The sequence below is a fragment of the Balaenoptera acutorostrata genome, chromosome 2, assembly GCF_949987535.1.
Source record: "Balaenoptera acutorostrata chromosome 2, mBalAcu1.1, whole genome shotgun sequence".
Lineage (NCBI taxonomy): Eukaryota > Metazoa > Chordata > Mammalia > Artiodactyla > Balaenopteridae > Balaenoptera > Balaenoptera acutorostrata.
Genome location: NC_080065.1, coordinates 139,572,337 through 139,592,389, shown reverse-complemented (window position 1 = coordinate 139,592,389; position 20,053 = coordinate 139,572,337). Strand labels below are relative to the sequence as shown.

General features: G+C 37.1%; 1 protein-coding gene across 3 annotated transcripts in view; it reads right to left on the bottom strand.

Moving 5' to 3' along the window:
* MRPL22 (mitochondrial ribosomal protein L22) overlaps nucleotides 1-20,053 on the bottom strand; it is a 44,481-nt gene continuing 24,428 nt past the window's right edge. The window contains exons 4-8 of one of the 3 annotated variants that reach the window (XM_007165512.3): nucleotides 18,924-19,059; nucleotides 9,767-9,832; nucleotides 8,888-8,965; nucleotides 6,751-6,820; nucleotides 1-297 (exon numbers count right to left, since the gene is read on the bottom strand). In XM_007165512.3, the coding sequence (XP_007165574.2) occupies nucleotides 86-297; nucleotides 6,751-6,820; nucleotides 8,888-8,965; nucleotides 9,767-9,832; nucleotides 18,924-19,059 (562 nt within the window). In that variant the 3' untranslated portion in view covers nucleotides 1-85. The remainder of the gene's footprint in view (nucleotides 298-6,750; nucleotides 6,821-8,887; nucleotides 8,966-9,766; nucleotides 9,833-18,923; nucleotides 19,060-20,053) is intronic. The other 2 variants (XM_007165513.3, XM_007165514.3) reach the window with 2 other exon arrangements.

Here is a 20,053-nt window from a genome sequence, read left to right as displayed (position 1 = left end):
TCATAAAAAGCATCTGTCTTTAATTTTTGTTGGTTTTAGGAAATAAATGGTAAAATATATACACTGTGGAGCCTTAATACCCCCATCATAGAGTGTGAATGATGGTCCGGTTGCGAAGCTCCTGGATATACTCTTTGGCGTGGGCGATTGCTGTCTTTGGTGCCTCAGGTGGAGGTGGAGGGCCTTCCACCAACTTCACAAAATAATGGCAAAAAACCTTCTCCATAATCCCAAAGCGACCTCTGCCATGGTATCGGATGCGTTTCAGGTACTGGCCTCGCCCTGAGGTGGACTCAGCTAGACAGAGAAGAAAAAGAAAATTAGAGGAAACAACTGTATCCACAAGATTACAGCTTGATCAGCTGAGCAATTTCTGCCCTCTCCTCAACTGGATTCTAAGACTACATGAGCTCACTGGCTGGCTAGAGCAGGCTTGTCTCAAGACAAGTATCTCCTGAGTCCTTCCTTACTAAGGACCAGGCTCTACTCCAGGTGCTGGAGAAACAGGAGTGAACAAGAATAGCAAGGGCCCTGGCTCTGTGCAGTGCGCACAGAAAGAGAGGAGAAAGAGAGAAAATAAACATGATCATTTTAGTTAGTGGCAAGTGCTATGAATAAAAGAAAACAGTGATGTGACAGAGACTGATGGGGTGTTGGGAGGCAACTTCAGACTGGGGGGTGTCAAGAGGCATCCTTGACGAAGAGACATTTGATCCAAGACCAGAATGAATCATTCATGCAAATATCTAGAGGCAAGGTGTTCCAAGAAGAGGGAACAGCAAGTGCAAAGGCCCAATGGTAGGAACATGCTTGGCTTGGTTTAGGAACAGAACCTGCTGAAGCATAGTAAGCAAGAGAAAGAGTGACACAAACAAGGGGAAGAGATCAGAGATGAAGGCAAGATTACACAGAGCCCTGGAGGCTGAGGGAAGACGTTCTGATTTTATTCTAACTGTATTATATTCTAACTGTTCCTTTGGAACCAATGATTCCCAAATGCTGTCCTCAGGCTACTACATCAAACTAACTTAGGGAACATATTTAAAATGCTGATGCTGAGATCCCATCTCTAGATACTCTGTATTTGAAGTGGGCTTTGAAAATTAAATCCTGAGCAAACAACACTCCCCCCACCCCAAGCAATTCTGATTCACAGCCAGGTTTAGGAACTCCTGTATCACATCTGTCCCCTCATCTCCCCTCCCCCATTCAACATGTCAAAGTTTGACCCTGCAAAATTTGAAGAAACCTTTTAAACAGTACAAGAAGAAATCTGTTCACCTGTTCACCCACAGTAAATCAGGGTAGTAATTACCTTCTACTACCTTCTGAATTTACTTAGTCTTACGTTTTTAGTTAATTTAATAAGCCTTTTAAAAAGGTAAAATCTATAGCATATGTAGCAAATTAATTCACTTCAATACTCACCATTCTTTTACTGTGACAGAACTTTATATTACAGGGACCATATCAAGGTATGTGCTCCACAACCCTCTAACTACAAACCTCTCATGAAATGGTTTCAGCAGAAGCACCCTAGCTTTGCCGAAGAGAAAGCTAAGGCTGAAAGTGATTAAGAAAACTGCCTAGGGTCTCAGTGAGATAAGGAGAGAACTACCACCCTTTTATGAACTTCATCTACTGGCACTAAAGAAATGAATTTAAGAACTTCCAAAGATAGGGGTGGGGGTCAGGTGGGTGAAAGGGGTGAAGGGAGTCAAAAGGTACAAACTTCCAGTGATAAAATAAATAAGCCATGGGGATGTAATGTACAGCATGGTGACTATAGTCAATAATACCATATTGCATATTTAAAAGTTAAGAGAATAGATCTTAAAAGTTCTCATCACAAGAAAAAAAATTCTGTAACTATGTATGCTGACAGATGTTAACTAGACTTGTAATCACTTTGCAATATTGAATCATTCAGTTGTACACCTGAAAGTAATATAATGTTATACGTCAATTATACCTCAATAAAAAAAATCTTAATTTTTCCAAAGAGAAAGCAGCATTACACAAATCACTTTATAATAAAGTACTACCAGGTGTCCTGAATCCACTTGTCAGGAGGAATCCTACAAACAAAAACAGTGACACTGGGAAGAGTGTAGAAACTTCTAAAAAGATTTTACAAACATGATAGCTAATTTTATCCAAAACTGCTACTCTACCCAATTTGAGCACCAATTTCCAAATACCCTGAGAATAAGGAATACTACTCCAGTGAAGGAAGTATCAAAATTAGCTAACTGTGCAGGACTACATAATCTATCAAAACACAATGCTCAACCCTATCAGGGTCTACGTTAACTACCATTTTCCTTCCATCTCTCCCAAAATACATAAGAGAAGACACTCAATACCGGCTAAATGCCAGTTATGATTTCCTCCTTAAGCCATAAAATATCTGCTTACCTTTATGCATATAATGCCATCCCTTTTTTATGTCAAAACAAAAACATTAATTCTTCTGAAACACCAGGATTCTTTAACACTCTGGAATGGGAATACCCAACACAGCCACTCGGAGATCTGAATGAAATCAGGGCTTAGAGTATAAATTCCAAATTAGTTTTCTTTTTTTTTTTTGGCCGCACCGCACGGCATGTGGGATCTTAGTTCCCTGACCAGGGATCGAAGCCGTGACCCCTGAATTGGAAGCGTGGAGTCGTTTCAAACTGCTTTAGTACGGAACCATTTCAATTAAATGAAACAATATGTAGACGCCTACTTTCATGTGAATCTGTTAAGAATGAAACATGGGTGAGGATAGATCCAAAACTGCTGCCATTCATTCACCCAACATATAGAAATTCCAAGTTCCTGCTGGGTGTGAAGCTCCATCCTGGGCTCTAAGGATACAGCAGTGACCAAGATATCAAGAAGCCTTTCTGCTTGTCCCAGGCCCCACCCTTGGAGGCCTCAGAGCACAATTTCAAAACCAATGCTTAGAGTTAATAGTCTTAAAACACTGCCTTAATAACATAAATCTCTTACCCAAAAACTTCCTGTGGTTCCTCGTCAACACTGTTTTAACCAAATGCCACAGCTTGTCATGTTCAGCCCTCTGGAATCTAGGCCATGTTCACCTTTGCAATTTCATCTCCTCTAGGTCAAGCCTCTACTTCCTCTGCACTGTTCTACTCACTGTACCGCACACTTACTGCTCATCCCAACCTACGTGCCTTTGCTTAAGTGGTTACCTCACTTTGAAAATTTTTCCTCTTGGACACTCCTTCAGATCCCCAAAAGCGTATCTTTAAAAACCAAAGTTTTCTAGAAAATCCATGACTATTTTAACCTATACTGACCTTCTCTTCTCTATTCCAACAATACCATTTACCTGTTACTCTTTTTGGTCCCAAACCATATGCTACCTTGTGTAAGCGTTCATGTTTCACCTGTAAAAGTTACTTCCTCAACAAAACTTACACTCCTCTTGTATTGTCCCCAAAGTTCATGCCCCATAAGGAACAGAAATGATTTTGAAATACATCTTCAGCTAATTAATATCATTTTTTCAATACAGATATCTCTGGTAAATTTGCTCAAATTCTAAAATAAATTTCAAAGTTTTCCAAGTACATACAATACTAATAGTGTACATGGGTTTGTTCCAACTAGGGAGAACAATTTATGTATTCTTCCAAAGGACTATTACTGTCAAAGAACAAAACTACTTGTGCTAAATGTTTTAAATTGCTAGAAAAGATATATCGTCACCTAACTGTGTGCGTGGTATACCCACTGAAGGCACTCAAATACTTTCTGAATGAAAGAAAAAACATAAAGACATCTCAAAAGTGGAAACGACCTTCTAAAGATAATGCCCAAGATAATGCTCTTCTAAAGATAATGCCCAGCAGGTACCATGTATTTAAAATATTGTCAATATTTCCTATTACTTGTATTTAGGTAAATACGAATCTTGACATTTTAACTTTACAAACTCTCCCCCTTCCTCCTTCATCATTCTTAGCCCAGAAAACTGATTTACAAAGTCAGTCGTTCACTTTCCCTGAAGTGAACTACTTTAGATGCCATGAATCATGAAGCAGTGACATTTTATTAGTCCATGTCCACTTGTTAAGGCCTGTTCACAGTGTCATTAGTCATCATTTTAAGTTTGAAAAGGAAATGAACTTTCAAAGTCTGTGGTCATGCAACACCGGGTATTAGCTTTAGACTGATGACAAGCATTTGAGGGAATTACCACATAATGAGAACATACGCTACCAAAAAGCAAGTCCCTTAAAATGGCTGTACTTACTTATTTCAGGGGACTGAAAGAGCTATTGCTGAGCCGAAACAGTAGCCAACAAGTAACTAGTCTTTCAAAGCTCTAAAAGAAGTCTATGGAATAAAATGTCTAGGCCTTTTCAAAGAATGTAAGAAGATAATTCCATTTCCCACATTTTATAGGTAAGAATGAATAGAACTTACCCAGGCCTCTCCCCTGGGGTTTCAGATTCAGTAAGTCTGTGGTGAGGCCTGGGAATCTGTATCTTTAATAAGAACCTCAGACAATTCTTATCAGGGAAGTTTAGCAAATACAGAGATAAAACGCCTGATGTGTCATGGTCAGATACTTCATCTTCCTGGGGGTACTCATCTCTCTTCCCTTCATAATGGAATTAGGCAACAAAATACTTAGCAAATGAGTTTTTAAAATCAAAAGACAAATCCAAACTTATTAACCCTACTTAAGAAAAGAGATTTTGACCCAGAACTAGATGAAAGGAAGGTGTAGGAGGGGCAGAGGTTTTTCAGCAGAAATGTGCCTAAAGAGACCAGTGCATTAAAGGACCATTCACATGTGACTGGTTAAGTTGATTTTTGCTTAAAGGCAACATTGGACTTTCCTCCTTCACTTGGGAAGACAGGATTAAGCTCCTCACCCTCTCTCTCTATAGTACTACAACTGTTGAAACAGACTTAACACAAATTCCATTTCACTTGCATCTAATTTCCATTATGAAATGTTGCCTATCAGCTAAGAAGCCAATATTCCTCTAAAATTGAACAAAATTAAATAAATTTGATTTGGTATTCAGTCATGGGGCAGGAAAGGTCACCAAGAGGTTTTAAGCAAACGGTCTTGCTCTTCATTTCATCTCTTCCAATGATTCTGGGTCCTTCTAGCATTATTTATTCATGCTGCTCCCAGAAGAAAATGCTTATGATTAATTACTGTGGACTGCATCTTCTGAGTTGCCATTTGATTCCCCTCTGTATAAGAATATAATTAGTTATACAAGATTCAGCTTTAAAATAAGATATTTCATGGGCTTCCCTGGTGGCGCAGTGGTTGAGAATCCGCCTGCCAATGCAGGGGACACGGGTTCGAGCCCTGGTCTGGGAAGATGCCACATGCCGCGGGGCAACTGGGCCCGTGAGCCACAACTACTGAGCCTGCGTGTCTGGAGCCTGTGCTCCGCAACAAGAGAGGCCTCAATAGTGAGAGGCCCGCGCACCGCGATGAAGAGTGACCCCCGCTCGCCGCAATTAGAGAAAGCCCTCGCACAGAAACAAAGATCCAACACAGCCAAAAATTAATTAATTAATTAATTAATTAATTTAAAAAAATAATAAGATATTTCAGTTGAAAATCATAACTCATTTGAATTTCAGAAGTAGGTGTGGTTGCCGGCATCAATTCCAGGTGAGTTGAGGTAAGATATTAACTAAATCAGAATAAATATCTCCAGTAGAGCAGAGGTTATATGACAAAGTACAATTTAGATGTTTTTTTAAAATTCTGATTGTTAAAAAACTATAAGGCACGGCTAACTTCCCCCAGAATGATTCAGCCTTTTACCCTCCATTTGGAGAGTAGCAGTTCCCATATCTTAAGTTTAAAATATCTTTAGGTAAAACAGTCCTTCTTATATGCAGGTTTGGCAGATTGAGAAAATTTTGCTTTGACATCAACATCTCTGTTTGATTACAAAACTGCTAAGGTTAGCAGTAATTGCTGCAGTAATTCCAGCCACTGCTCTACTTTACTGTGGTGTTAGGGGAGCGAGGGGAGAGCTTTGTAATAACCATTGATCTCTTTCTAGAGCAGTAAGAAGGTATGCTACCAAAATATCCCTTACATTTGTACAGTGTACCAGGCTTCCCAAAACATTTTCACATACATTAATTTAATTTGATGTGGAACAAGCATACAAAACCGAGATAATGCTTCAGGATGTAATAACAAAGGGGAACCAACACATCTGGGTCATCTGAGCCTTCGAAGGCCCCTTGGCTTTTATAATTCAACAGATTTTCCATTCTGGTAATTGGAAGACTAACTTATAGGATACCTTTATGGATTAGGCACCTGGCTTGGCACATTATAAATAAAGATTTTTTTAAGTCCACCTGTGATCCTTTATATATCTCCTTTGGGTTGACAAAGAATTAATTTTTTTAAAAATCAGTTACATTCTTCCATAGTTTCATTATGATTAAAGGACCACTCTATGTATCATCTCGATATCCATTATTTAATAATTATCAGCAATAGGTTTCATGATCTCAGTCTCATTACAGAACAGGTAACAATAAAGCAGTAAAGTTAGGACCATTTACAACTGACTAACATTAGCATGCTGAAGGCTGAAGAATAAGCGATTACCAGCAATTTTCACTGGCAAACACAGTCCAAAGTATTTAGATATCAAAGACTGTTATTAGATGAAGAACTTGGCATCACTGTTGGAAGCCATTTTCCAAAGCTAAGAATATTAAAGATCTTACCTATATATAAATTGGATCTGAATTCCACATTGTGGTCTCTCACTGCCATATCTTGTGCTTCTAAGAGAACCTTAAATAAGGGAAAGAAAGGCATTCATTTGGCTGACCTGAACTAAAACAGAATTAAATTTCTCATTTCTTATTGTTATCTCTATGACTGCTAATCACATGCCTTCCTATTGCAGTCAATTTTAAAAAGAGAATATCAAATTATAACAGTACTAAGGAAAAGGGATACAGTGAGCTTTCCTTCCTGAGACAAGAACTGCAAATGCAAAGAACACAGTTCATCCTGCTAAGTTTTAAATGGAATGTGTAAGCTGTAAAGGAGAAGATAACAACACTTGCAACAGTACCCTTGGTAATGGGCATTATGGCTTTGAGTCATAGACTTGCCAAAAAGTTCAAGAAGCTCAAGGGCTAAATCTTATTGAAAATTCTTAAACTTTAGATCCAAAATAACCATTAACAACATCAGACAAGTGGAGAAAATCATACTTGAAAATTTCCTTTAAGAATTATTAAATTTGGGACTTCCCTGGTGGCGCAGTGGTTGGGAATCTGCCTGCCAATGCAGGGGACATGGGTTCGAGCCCTGGTCTGGGAAGACCCCACATGCCATGGAGCAACGAAGCCTGTGGGCCACAACTACTGAGCCTGCGCTCTAGAGCCCACGAGCCACAACTACCGAGCCCGTGTGCCACAACTCCTGAAGCCCACACGCCCAGAGCCCATGATCCACAACAAGAGAAGCCACCGCAATGAGAAGCCCATGCACCGCAACGAAGAGTAGTCCCCACTCGCCGCAACTAGAGAAAGCCCGAGTGCAGCAACGAAGACCCAATGCAGCCAAAGATAAATAAATAAATAAATAAATTTACTTTTTTTAAAAAAAGAATTATTAAATTTATACTCCAAGGATATTTTGAATTAACTTCCTCCAGAACACATTTTTTAAAATAGGACAATTGTCAGAAATAACAGAAATCAGATCTTTCCCTCCTTTAAAGATGAAGAATGTGGTACAAAGCTAGGTACACAACAGATAATTAGTAACTGCATTCTGAATGGAAATAAATACAAGCATTACAATAGAGCCTCTTAGAAGTCTGAATCCAACCACCTCAAATATTCAACTACTAGAAGATCTGACTTTATATGAAAATTAACTGAACTACAGGAAATAATGCTAATATCCCCAGATGTCCTCAACTCAGCTTTCTGAAACAAAAACACTCATGCGGGGCTTCCCTGGTGGTGCAGTGGTTGAGAATCTGCCTGCCAATGCAGGGGACACGGGTTCGAGCCCTGGTCTGGGAAGATCCCACATGCCGCGGAGCAACTGGGCCCGTGAGCCACAACTACTGAGCCTGAGCGTCTGGAGCCTCTGCTCCACAAGAAGAGAGGCCGTGATAGTGAGAGGCCCGTGCACCGCGATGAGGAGTGGCCCCCACTCGCCGCAACTGGAGAAAGCCCTCACACAGAAACGAAGACCCAACACAGCCAAAAATAAAAATAATAAATAAATAATAAATTAAAAAATTAAAAAAAAAAAACACTCATGTGCCTAGAATGAGTCAGCACAAATACCAACAGTCACGTGCACCTAGTGAATCAGCTACATTTAGAGCTAGAAGTGTCTTTAGAGATCATCCAATCCAACCCCACCTAGTTTACAAATGAGAAAAATGGAACCAGACAAGTGTCTTGCCCAAAGTCACAACAGAAACTGTCAGAGAAAAGATAAGACTCCCAGTCCCCTGAGTCCCAGTCCAGTGCTCTTTCCACTCAACTGGTTATAAAATCCCAAGCTCTCAGTTGTGGAACTGACAAAAAAAAATCTTTTAAAAAATTTATCAATCCCCCAATCATTAAAAATAAGATGTATCACTTCACTTCACAGACAGACCATAAAATATAAATCACTATCTGGTGCAAGTAAAAGTATCTCAGGAAAAAAAAATACTTAAAGCACAGAACATTCCTAAGGTATAAGGACACTAATAAAACTGAGTCCCCTCCCCTAAATCTGTATTATATAAACTGTGCATTTACACTAGCGAATTCAGGATTTAGGCAAAGCTTACTAACACCTGCAAGCCAACTATTCGCTCCCTCCCCATCAAACTTAGTTTACCTCTTTAATTATCTGGGCCCCTTTTTTGTCACTGAATTCCAACTGAGCCAGAGCCTGGTCAATGGACATTCCTCGTATCTAGAATTAAAGGGTAACAGACAAGAGAAAATAAACAAATTAGTTTACAAAGTCAGCATTCCCTTTTCAGTGAAAAGTAAAAGTCTTACATAATGCAAATAACTTCTAAAATTAGCTAACTAGTTACATGTTAATTACATCTCAATAAAAGTGGGGAAAAACATTTTTCATTAAGAATAAAAATAGCTAACTAAACGCAGGCAAAAGAGAAGAAAACAAGTTTGAGAAAGGATGCCACCACCCTCTGTCGGTCAAAATCAAACTTAAAATTTTTAACCACTAAACCTGGATTATGATGGTTTCAATAATAAAAAAAGAGAGCAGACATGACAGAGAAAGATCACAGGTTGGCAAGGATCACAGTAGGCACTAAAGGCATCTCCTTCTCCTACAGAAGAAATGTATTACATGTGTATTTGCTGCTTTTGTCTTCTCTCATATATAAATTTCATTTTCGAGGTAAAAAACTTAAAAAGGCAACAGTTTTGAAATAGGTTGAATCAACTTTTACAGATACGTAAGTTTGCTTCCTGGATTCTCTAACTATAGCCAAGTTCTTGACACCCTTCTTCTAAAGTATGTATGTATCCAACATGATTTAGTTTGTCAGGTAAAAATTAAGCAAAATCACCAATCTCTGAACTATCATTTTTGGATTACCTACGAAATGTCTAAAAATGTAATTATATTCCTCACTTTTTGGAAAAAACAGGGCAAGTTTTTTTGCTTTTTTCAAATCCTGGGGTAAAATTTGTAGCTTCTTTCCCTATGTATTACACGGTAATAGTCATTTTTGCTTACCAATTTTGCCAAATACCACATCTTGTCTTTGCTGTACTTTATTTGTCTTCGACAATGGTAGATTTCCTTACAAACAGGAAAAAAAATTAAGCAAGTTTATCAAAATGACAGTAAAACACTGTTAATAAAGTTTTTACTTTCTGTGCTTAATGAAAAGGCTGCCATAAGAAATAAAAACATTATTAAGAATTTGGAAGACTTCCCTGTGGCGCAGTGGTTAAGAATCCGCCTGCCAATGCAGGAGACACGGGTTCGAGCCCCGGTCCAGGAAGATCCCACATGCTGTGGAGCAACTAAGCCCGTGAGCCACAACTACTGAGCCCGTGTGCCACAACTACTGAAGCCCATGCACCTAGAGCCTGTGCTCTGCAACAAGAGAAGCCACTGCAGTGAGAAGTCCACGCACCTAGAGCCCGTGCTCCACAACAAGAGAAGCCACTGCAATGAGAAGCCTGCGCACCACATGGAAGAGTAGCCCCCACTCACTGCAACTAGAGAAAGCCCACGCGCAGCAACGAAGAGCCAAGGGTAGCCAAAAATAAATAAATAAATAAATAAATAAATAAATAAAATTTTTTTTTTAAAAGAAAGAATTTGGGGACCCTTTTTCCCTATACAAAGTTATATTTTTCCAAATTCTCACTATGTTATAAAGATTACTAAGGGAAAAACAAACTGTAAAATGGCTAGTTTGTGACAAAATTTGCAACGCTTCTATACAGAGGAATAGTAAAAGACTTAAACTAAAGTATTTTGAAAACATTTAGCTGGCTAAAAGAACAAAAGAAAAGGTACAAAAAGGTTTCTTGTTAGTGAGGAGAACAATGGCAAAATGGATAAAGTAACTATTTTCATAAGAAAACCAATATTGTAAGTGTTCAGTCAAGAGCACAGGTTCTCGAATCAGACTACCTGGGTTTGAATCCCAGCTCTACCATTTACCAGCTACAGAACCCAAGCTACTTAACTTCTCTCTGCTTAAGTTTCTTCTTCTTTAAAATGAAGATAATAGTACCTAACACATAAGACTATAATAAGGATTAAATAAAGTAACCTATATAAAGTAAGTACTTTACAGTGTCTAGCACATGGTAAGATCTTAGTAAATGTTAGCTTTTATTATCTTTTATTTATAGTGGTAGGTATAGCCTACTGAATTTTTTAATCAATCATCCATTAAACAATTTATAGTTCACAAAGCACTTTTCAAGCCCATTATTTCATATGCTCTAACTCTATGAGTTGGGAGAAAAAAAATTTAAAAAAACTTTTACAAAATGAAAATCAGAGAAATCAAGTGACTTGTCCAAGATCGCAAAGTTTGTAAGCTAGTGCCACCCAGGGAAGTATGTGAAGGGCTTAATACAATGTCTGGCAGGTGTATCTTTAAAGTTCCCCTCATGACTCTAAAACCCACATTCTTCCTACTATTATACCATAATGCCACTTAAAAAAAATTAGAAAACATTTTTCAAGGCAAATAAAAGCAGAGAAACCTCAAAACTTTCTAACATTCTGACTCCTGCTAGAAGTTTACAAATGCCTTAGGATTTACTCATTGCCCCATCTACTATTATTTAACTACATATTCCAAATGCTGAAGATCAGAATGAGATAGAATAGTAAATATTATCTGGTCTTCTTCTAAACAAGAGATAAAACTAATTTTTAAAATGTTTGCAGATAGCAGATTGGAAAGCCTAAGGGACACTGCAAATAATGGCACAGTGTATCAACTATGTGGCTAGGTGAGCAAATTATTCCCTGTTAATAAGCAAGGTGTTTATAAACAGCATTAATAATTTACTCATAACAGGTATAACTGTTACACCAAAATCAATTCACCAAATACTATTTAAAATCAGAAAATGTTAAGGCATTTTCCAGAAGTCTTAATTTGTCCCAAAAAAGGATTACTCCCTCAAACAAAATTTGTGCAAAATAGAGAATTGAATTAGGTTTCTCCAAAGTGCCTATATAAAATCTAACCAAATGTCTTCACACAGGCTCTTACAGAAGGAGTATATATGATGCAAAAGTTAATCAAAATAGTTTCAGTAAATTACAATATATAACAAATGATTTAACTGACGCTGTTCTTCATTTGCTAGAGTCAGGTAGATGATCTACTATTAACTATTTGAATTTTGCTATTTAGGATGTATCCTGAAGTGTGTTTAACATCCAAAAAGACTGGTACTTACAAAATACAAAATTTTGCTTTAGATTCTTGACCTGACAAATACTATTATGATTCCTTTATTTCCAGTTAAAGCCAAGTCCACAGAGCTCAAGTAAGAAGTAAAGAAAGCTCATTAATTATAGACATTATATATTTTTTTTAATTTTTACTTTACTTTTGGTTGCATTGGGTCTTTGTTGCTGTGCGTGGGCTTTCCCTAGTTGCAGCGAGAGGGGGCTACTCTTCATTGCGGTGCGCGGGCTTCTCATTGCGGTGGCTTCTCTTGTTGCAGAGCACAGGCTCTAGGCACGCGGGCTCAGTAGTTGTGGCGCATGGGATTAGTTCCTCCACGGCATGGGGGATCTTCCCAGACCAGGGCTTGAACCCATCTCCCCTGCATTGGCAGGCGGATTCTTAACCACTGTGCCACCAGGGAAGCCCCTAGAAAATATTTTATTTATGATATTTGTACAAATGTGTAAATTTTTGTAAATTTTGGTTGATTACAAAATGGAGTCAATGCTTAATAGCACAGATTCTATGACAAATCAAACTTTTAAGCTCTGATGGCATAATAAAATATGAAAGTTAAAAACTCATTTGTTTAAGCTATTAAGATCTCTTTTTCTTCTCAGTTCCCAATCAGGTAGGAGGTCTTTAAATCAATAAATTAACTCCCCTAAATGAGAAAAAAATAACCCATAAAACTGTACTAATTCAGACTAATATCTAGATAGCAACTGAATTTTAATAAAATGCACGCTGTCAAGTTCATATAAAAACTAAGCAAATGACATTACTTAGATTATATTGATTATCCAGTAGCCTTAAATCCCAAAGGACCTTAAAAGATGTTTGCTAAACTGAATGATTTTTTTTTATAGAAATTTCATGTAATGTCTGAAACATTTATATTAACATATTTCCATACATATTTCCATACAAATACAAATATAAGATTTTTAGAAATTTCATGTAATGTCTGAAACATTTATATTAACATATTTCCATACATATTTCCATACAAATACAAATATAAGATTTTTAGAAATTTCATGTAATGTCTGAAACATTTATATTAACATATTTCCATACATATTTCCATACAAATACAAATATAAGATTTTTAGAAATTTCATGTAATGTCTGAAACATTTATATTAATATATTTCCATACAAATAACCCAATGAAAGTTTAGTATTAGTTGTTTTGTTTGTTTTGTTATACTGCAGGTTCTTATTAGGCATCAGTTTTATACACATCAGTGTATACATGTCAATCCCAATCACCCAATTCAGCACACCACCATCCCCACCTCATCGCAGTTTTCCCCCCTTGGTGTCCATATGTCCATTCTCTACATCTGTGTCTCAACTTCTGCCCTGCAAACTGGCTCATCTGTACCATTTTTCTAGGTTCCACATACATGCATTAATATACGATATTTGTTTTTCTCTTTCTGACTTACTTCACTCTGTATGACAGTCTCTAGATCCATCCACTTCTCAACAAATGACTCAATTTCGTTCCTTTTTATGGCTGAGTAATATTCCATTGTATATATGTACCACAACTTCTTTATCCATTCGTCTGTTGATGGGCATTTAGGTTGCTTCCATGACCTGGCTATTGTAAATAGTGCTGCAATGAACATTCGGGTGCACGTGTCTTTTTGAATTACGGTTTTCTCTGGGTATATGCCCAGTAGTGGGATTGCTGGGTCATATGGTAATTCTATTTTTAGTTTTTTAAGGAACCTCCATATTGTTCTCCATAGTGGCTGTATCAATTTACATTCCCACCAACAGTGCAAGAGGGTTCCCTTTTCTCCACACCCTCTCCAGCATTTGTTGTTTGTAGATTTTCTGATGATGCCCATTCTAACAGGAGTGAGGTGATACCTCATTGTAGTTTTGATTTGCATTTCTCTAATAATTAGTGATGTTGAGCATCTTTTCATGTGCTTCGTGGCCGTCTGTATGTCTTCTTTGGAGAAATGTCTATTTAGGTCTTCTGCCCATTTTTGGATTGGGGTGTTTGTTTCTTTGATATTGAGCTGAATGAGCTGTTTATATATTTTGGAGATTAATCCTTTGTCCGTTGATTCATTTGCAAATATTTTCTCCCATTCTGAGGGTTGTCTTTTCGTCTTGTTTATGGTTTCCTTTGCTGTGCAAAAGCTTTGAAGTTTCATTAGGTCCTACTTGTTTATTTTTGTTTTTATTTCCATTACTCTAGGAGGTGGATCAAAAAAGATCTTGCTGTGATTTATGTCAAAGAGTGTTCTTCCTATGTTTTCCTCTAAGAGTTTTATAGTGGCCAGTCTTATATTTAGGTCTCTAATCCATTTTGAGTTTATTTTTGTGTATGGTGTTAGGGAGTATTCTAATTTCATTCTTTTACATGTGGCTGTCCAGTTTTCCCAGCACCACTTATTGAAGAGACTGTCTTTTCTCCATTGTATATCTTTGCCTCCTTTGTCATAGATTAGTTGACCATAGGTGCGTGGGTTAATCTCTGGGCTTTCTATCTTGTTCCATTGATCTATGTTTCTGTTTTTGTGCCAGTACCATATTGTCTTGATTACTGTAGCTTTGTAGTATAGTCTAAAGTCAGGGAGTCTGATTCCTCCAGCTCCATTTTTTTGCCTCAAGACTGCTTTGGCTATTCGGGGTCTTTTGTGTCTCCATACAAATTTTAAGATGATTTGTTCTAGCTCCGTAAAAAATGCCATTGGTAATTTGATAGGGATTGCATTGAATCTGTAGATTGCTTTGGGTAGTATACTCATTTTCACAATGTTGATTCTTCCAATCCAAGAACATGGTATATCTCTCCATCTGTTGGTATCATCTTTAATTTCTTTCATCAGTGTCTTATAGTTTTCCGCATACAGGTCTTTTGTCTCCCTAGGTAGGTTTATTCCTAGGTATTTTATTCTTTTTGTTGCAATGGTAAATGGGAGTGTTTCCATAATTTCTCTTTCAGATTTTTCATCATTAGTGTATAGGAATGCAAGAGATTTCTGTGCATTAATTTTGTAACCTGCAACTTTACCATATTCATTAATTAGCTCTAGCAGTTTTCTGGTGGCAGTTTTAGGATTCTCTATGTATAGTATCATGTCATCCGCAAACAGTGACAGTTTTACTTCTTCTTTTCCAATTTGTATTCCTTTTATTTCTTTTTCTTCTCTGATTGCCGTGGCTAGGACTTCCAGAACTATGTTGAATAATAGTGGTGAGAGTGGACATCCTTGTCTCGTTCCTGATCTTAGAGGAAATGCTTTCAGTTTTTCACCATTGAGAATGATGTTTGCTGTGGGTTTGTCATATATGGCCTTTATTATGTTGAGGTAGGTTCCCTCTATGCCCACTTTCTGGAGAGTTTTTATCATAAATGGGTGTTGAATTTTGTCAAAAGCTTTTTCTGCGTCTATTGAGATGATCATATGGTTTTTATTCTTCAATTTGTTAATATGGTGTATCACATTGATTGATTTGCATATATTGAAGAATCCTTGCATCCCTGGGATAAATCCCACTTGATCGTGGTGTATGATCCTTTTAATGTGTTGTTGGATTCTGTTTGCTAGTATTTTGTTGAGGATTTTTGCATCTATATTCATCAGTGATATTGGTCTATAATTTTCTTTTTTTGTAGTGTCTTTGTCTGGTTTTGGTATCAGGGTGATGGTGGCCTCATAGAATGAGTTTGGGAGAGTTCCTTCCTCTGCAATTTTTTGGAAGAGTTTGAGAAGGATGGGTGTTAGCTCTTCTCTAAATGTTTGATAGAATTCACCTGTGAAGCCATCTGGTCCTGGACTTTTGTTTGTTGGAAGATTTTTAATCACAGTTTCAATTTCATTACTTGTGATTGGTCTGTTGATATTTTCTGTTTCTTCCTGATTCAGTCTTGGAAGGTTATACCTTTCTAAGAATTTGTCCATTTCTTCCAGGTTGTCCATTTTATTGGCATAAAGTTGCTTGTAGTAATCTCTTAGGATGTTTTGTATTTCTGCGGTGTCTGTTGTAACTTCTCCTTTTTCATTTCTGATTTTATTGATTTGAGTCCTCTCCCTCTTTTTCTTGATGAGTCTGGCTAATGGCTTATCAATTTTGTTTATCTTCTCAAAGAACCAACTTTTAGTTTTATTGATCTTTGCTATTGTTTTCTTTGTTTCTATTTCATTTATTTCTGCTCTGATCTTTATGATTTCTTTCCTTCTACTAACTTTGGGTTTTGTTTGTTCTTCTTTCTCTAGTTTCTTTAGGTGTAAGGTTAGATTGTTTACTTGAGATTTTTCTTGTTTCTTTAGGTAGGCTTGTATAGCTATAAACTTCCCTCTTAGAACCGCTTTTGCTGCATCCCATAGGTTTTGGGTCGTCGTGTTTTCATTGTCATTTGTCTCTAGGTATTTTTTTATTTCCTGTTTGATTTCTTCAGTGATCTCTTGGTTATTTAGTAACGTATTGTTTAGCCTCCATCTGTTTGTTTTTTACGGTTTTTTCCCTGTAATTCATTTCTAATCTCATAGCGTTGTGGTCAGAAAAGATACTTGATATGATTTCAATTTTCTTAAATTTACTGAGGCTTGATTTGTGACCCAAGATGTGATCTATCCTGGAGAATGTTCCGTGTGCACTTGAGAAGAACGTGTAATCTGCCGTTTTTGGATGGAATGTCCTATATATATCAATTAAATCTATCTGGTCTATTGTGTCATTTAAAGCTTCTGTTTCCTTATTTATTTTCATTTTGGATGATCTGTCCATTGGTGTAAGTGAGGTGTTAAAGTCCCCCACTATTATTGTGTTACTGTCGATTTCCTCTTTTAGAGCTGTTAGCAGTTGCCTTATGTATTGAGGTGCTCCTATGTTGGGTGCATATATATTTATAATTGTTATATCTTCTTCTTGGATTGATCCCTGGATCATTATGTAGTGTCCTTCCTTGTCTCTTGTAACATTCTTTATTTTAAAGTCTATTTTATCTGATATGAGTATAGCTACTCCAGCTTTCTTTTGATTTCCATTTGCATGGAATATCTTTTTCCATCCCCTCACTTTCAGTCTGTATGTGTCCCTAGGTCTGAAGTGGGTCTCTTGTAGACAGCATATATATGGGTCTTGTTTTTGTATCCATTCAGCCAGTCTATGTCTTTTGGTTGGGGCATTTAATCCATTCACGTTTAAGGTAATTATCGATATGTATGTTCCTATGACCATTTTCTTAATTGTTTTGGGTTTGTTTTTGTAGGTCCTTTTCTTCTCTTGTGTTTCCCACTTAGAGAAGTTCCTTTAGCATTTGTTGTAGAGCTGGTTTGGTGGTGCTGAATTCTCTTAGCTTTTGCTTGTCTGTAAAGCTTTTGATTTCTCCATCAAATCTAAATGAGATCCTTGCCGGGTAGAGTAATCTTGGTTGTAGGTTCTTCCCTTTCATCACTTTAAGTATATCATGCCACTCCCTTCTGGCTTGCAGAGTTTCTGCTGAGAAATCAGCTGTTAACCTTATGGGAGTTCCCTTGTATGTTATTTGTCGTTTTTCCCTTGCTGCTTTCAGTAATTTTTCTTTGTCTTTAATTTTTGCCACTTTGATTACTATGTGTCTCGGCGTGTTTCTCCTTGGGTTTATTCTGTATGGGACTCTCTGCGCTTCCTGGACTTGGGTGGCTATTTCCTTTCCCATGTTCGGGAAGTTTTCGACTATAATCTCTTCAAATATTTTCTCTGGTCCTTTCTCTCTCTCTTCTCCTTCTGGGACCCCTATAATGCGAATGTTGTTGCGTTTAATGTTGTCCCAGAGGTCTCTTAGGCTGTCTTCATTTCTTTTCATTCTTTTTTCTTTAGTCTGTTCCGCAGCAGTGAATTCCACCATTCTGTCTTCCAGGTCACTTATCCGTTCTTCTGCCTCAGTTATTCTGCTATTGATTCCTTCTAGTGTAGTTTTCATTTCAGTTATTGTATTGGTCATCTCTGTTTGTTTGTTCTTTAATTCTTCTAGGTCTTTGTTAATCATTTCTTGCATCTTCTCAATCTTTGCCTCCATTCTTATTCCGAGGTCCTGGATCATCTTCACTATCATTATTCTGAATTCTTTTTCTGGAAGGTTGCCTATCTCCACTTCATTTAGTTGTTTTTCTGGGGTTTTTTCTTGTTCCTTCATCTGGTACATAGCCCTCTGCCTTTTCATCTTCTCTGTCTTTCTGTGAATCTAAACTGAATGATTTTTAATTAACACAGTAATTCTATTTCTAAAGTACTTATCACAGTTCATTTTCTTAAGGATTCAAATGTTCCCACCTTGTTTATGCTATTATTACTTACTTAAACTTTTTAACAGATGTGTATGTATCCCACAGAAAATTCATATTAAGCTAGAAATTTGTCTTTTATTTCAGACTAGAGCAATCTCTAGCAATTTGGAGAGGGCAAAAGGATTCTGAGCAACTAAAGGTAAGTTAAAGTCTGGAAGGAATAAGGTATCTCTGGAAGGAATCCAATGATTAAACTCAAACCTTAGGTTCAAAGGTTTGTAAATTACAAAAAAAAAAAAAAAAAGGAAGAAAAACCTCACAACCAAGTGTGTCTATACTCAAGTATAAAACATTGCAAAATCATACATATGATTTAAATATTGGCCAATGGCTTAAGCCATTCTTGCCAACCCCTCGTGCTCCATTATCAAGCCTCTTAGAGTCAAAAATCAGTCGAAACATCTCAAGCTATTAGCTCAGTTTTAGAGTTAAGGTTCCTATCCAGGAGGTTAAGTCAAGGCAAATAAGTAAAACAAAGACAATCATTTTAACTACAAAAAAGACAGATCTGGAACATTTTCTGTACCAATTAAAGGATCAAGCAAATTCCTGTATAATTTTTTTCTTTTCTTAACATGGAATAATAAATCGCTGCTAGCCACACAAGAGCAAGAGCGCTTTACCAAAATCAAGAGATTAGTTCTACCCACAAACTTACAGCTGGCCTCCGAGGTTCTCCAGGCAGTTGTGGAGGATAAACAATTTTATTCTTCTTCTCCCATTTTCGAGATATTTCAAGAGAAGCACTTGTGTGAATATGTGATTGGGGTAAAACGCTGTGAGATGAAAAAAGCCTGTAAAGCAACAGACATTTAGAATCTTTTCCAAAGCTTATCTATCTTCTGAACCACATCAGCTCCATTTTGATGGAAACTATTTAAGGATCACAAGTGGAAACATTCTAGACATATTTGTTAACAAAGAATCGGGATTACATAAAATACCACAAACAGCTAGTAGTTTACTGAAGGTTAAGAAGAGTGAAAAGTCAGTAACTCATGTAAGTCAAATAATAAACAGATATTAACCCAAGATTTTAATTGAGGTATAGCTGGTGTACAACATTATGTAAGTTTCAGGTGTACAGCATAGCGAGTCACAATTTTTAAAGGTTACATTCCATTCACAGTTATTATAAAAGTTTGGCTATGTTCCCTGTGTTGTACAGTATATCCTTGGAGCTTATGTATTTTATACATAGTAGTTTGTACCTCTTAACCTCCTACCCCTGTTTTGCCCCTCACCCCTTCCCTCTTCTCACTGGTAACCATCAGCTTGTTTTCTATATTTCTGTTTCTTTTTTGTTATATTCACTAGTTTATTTTATACTTTAGATTCTACATATAAGTGATATCATACAGTATTTGTCCTTCTCCGTCTGACTTATTTCACTAAGCAGAATACCAACCCAAGTCCATCCACGATGTTGCAAATGGCAGAATTTCATTCCTTTCTATGGTGGCCAATGACTATTGATTATCTACTGTAAGTCACCTCAGTCCTAAAATAGATTTAAAGACACAGAGGATCTCTGACATGATCTGTGGAATTCCTCAACTTTGTTGAATAATCAAGACAAATAACATCACTTTCTAATCCCTAAGAAATTAATGCATAAAGGTGGCTTCATTCGCCTCCTAATGTAAAAAGACACCACCCACCACCCATGAAGTAGTCCTTCTGCAAAAACAAACTTGAATTAATCAAGCCTCTAGATTCAATACAGAAAATACAGAGACAGGGAAACCTGTTAAACATGAAGGGGATGCACTCAGCAAAATCCAAGCT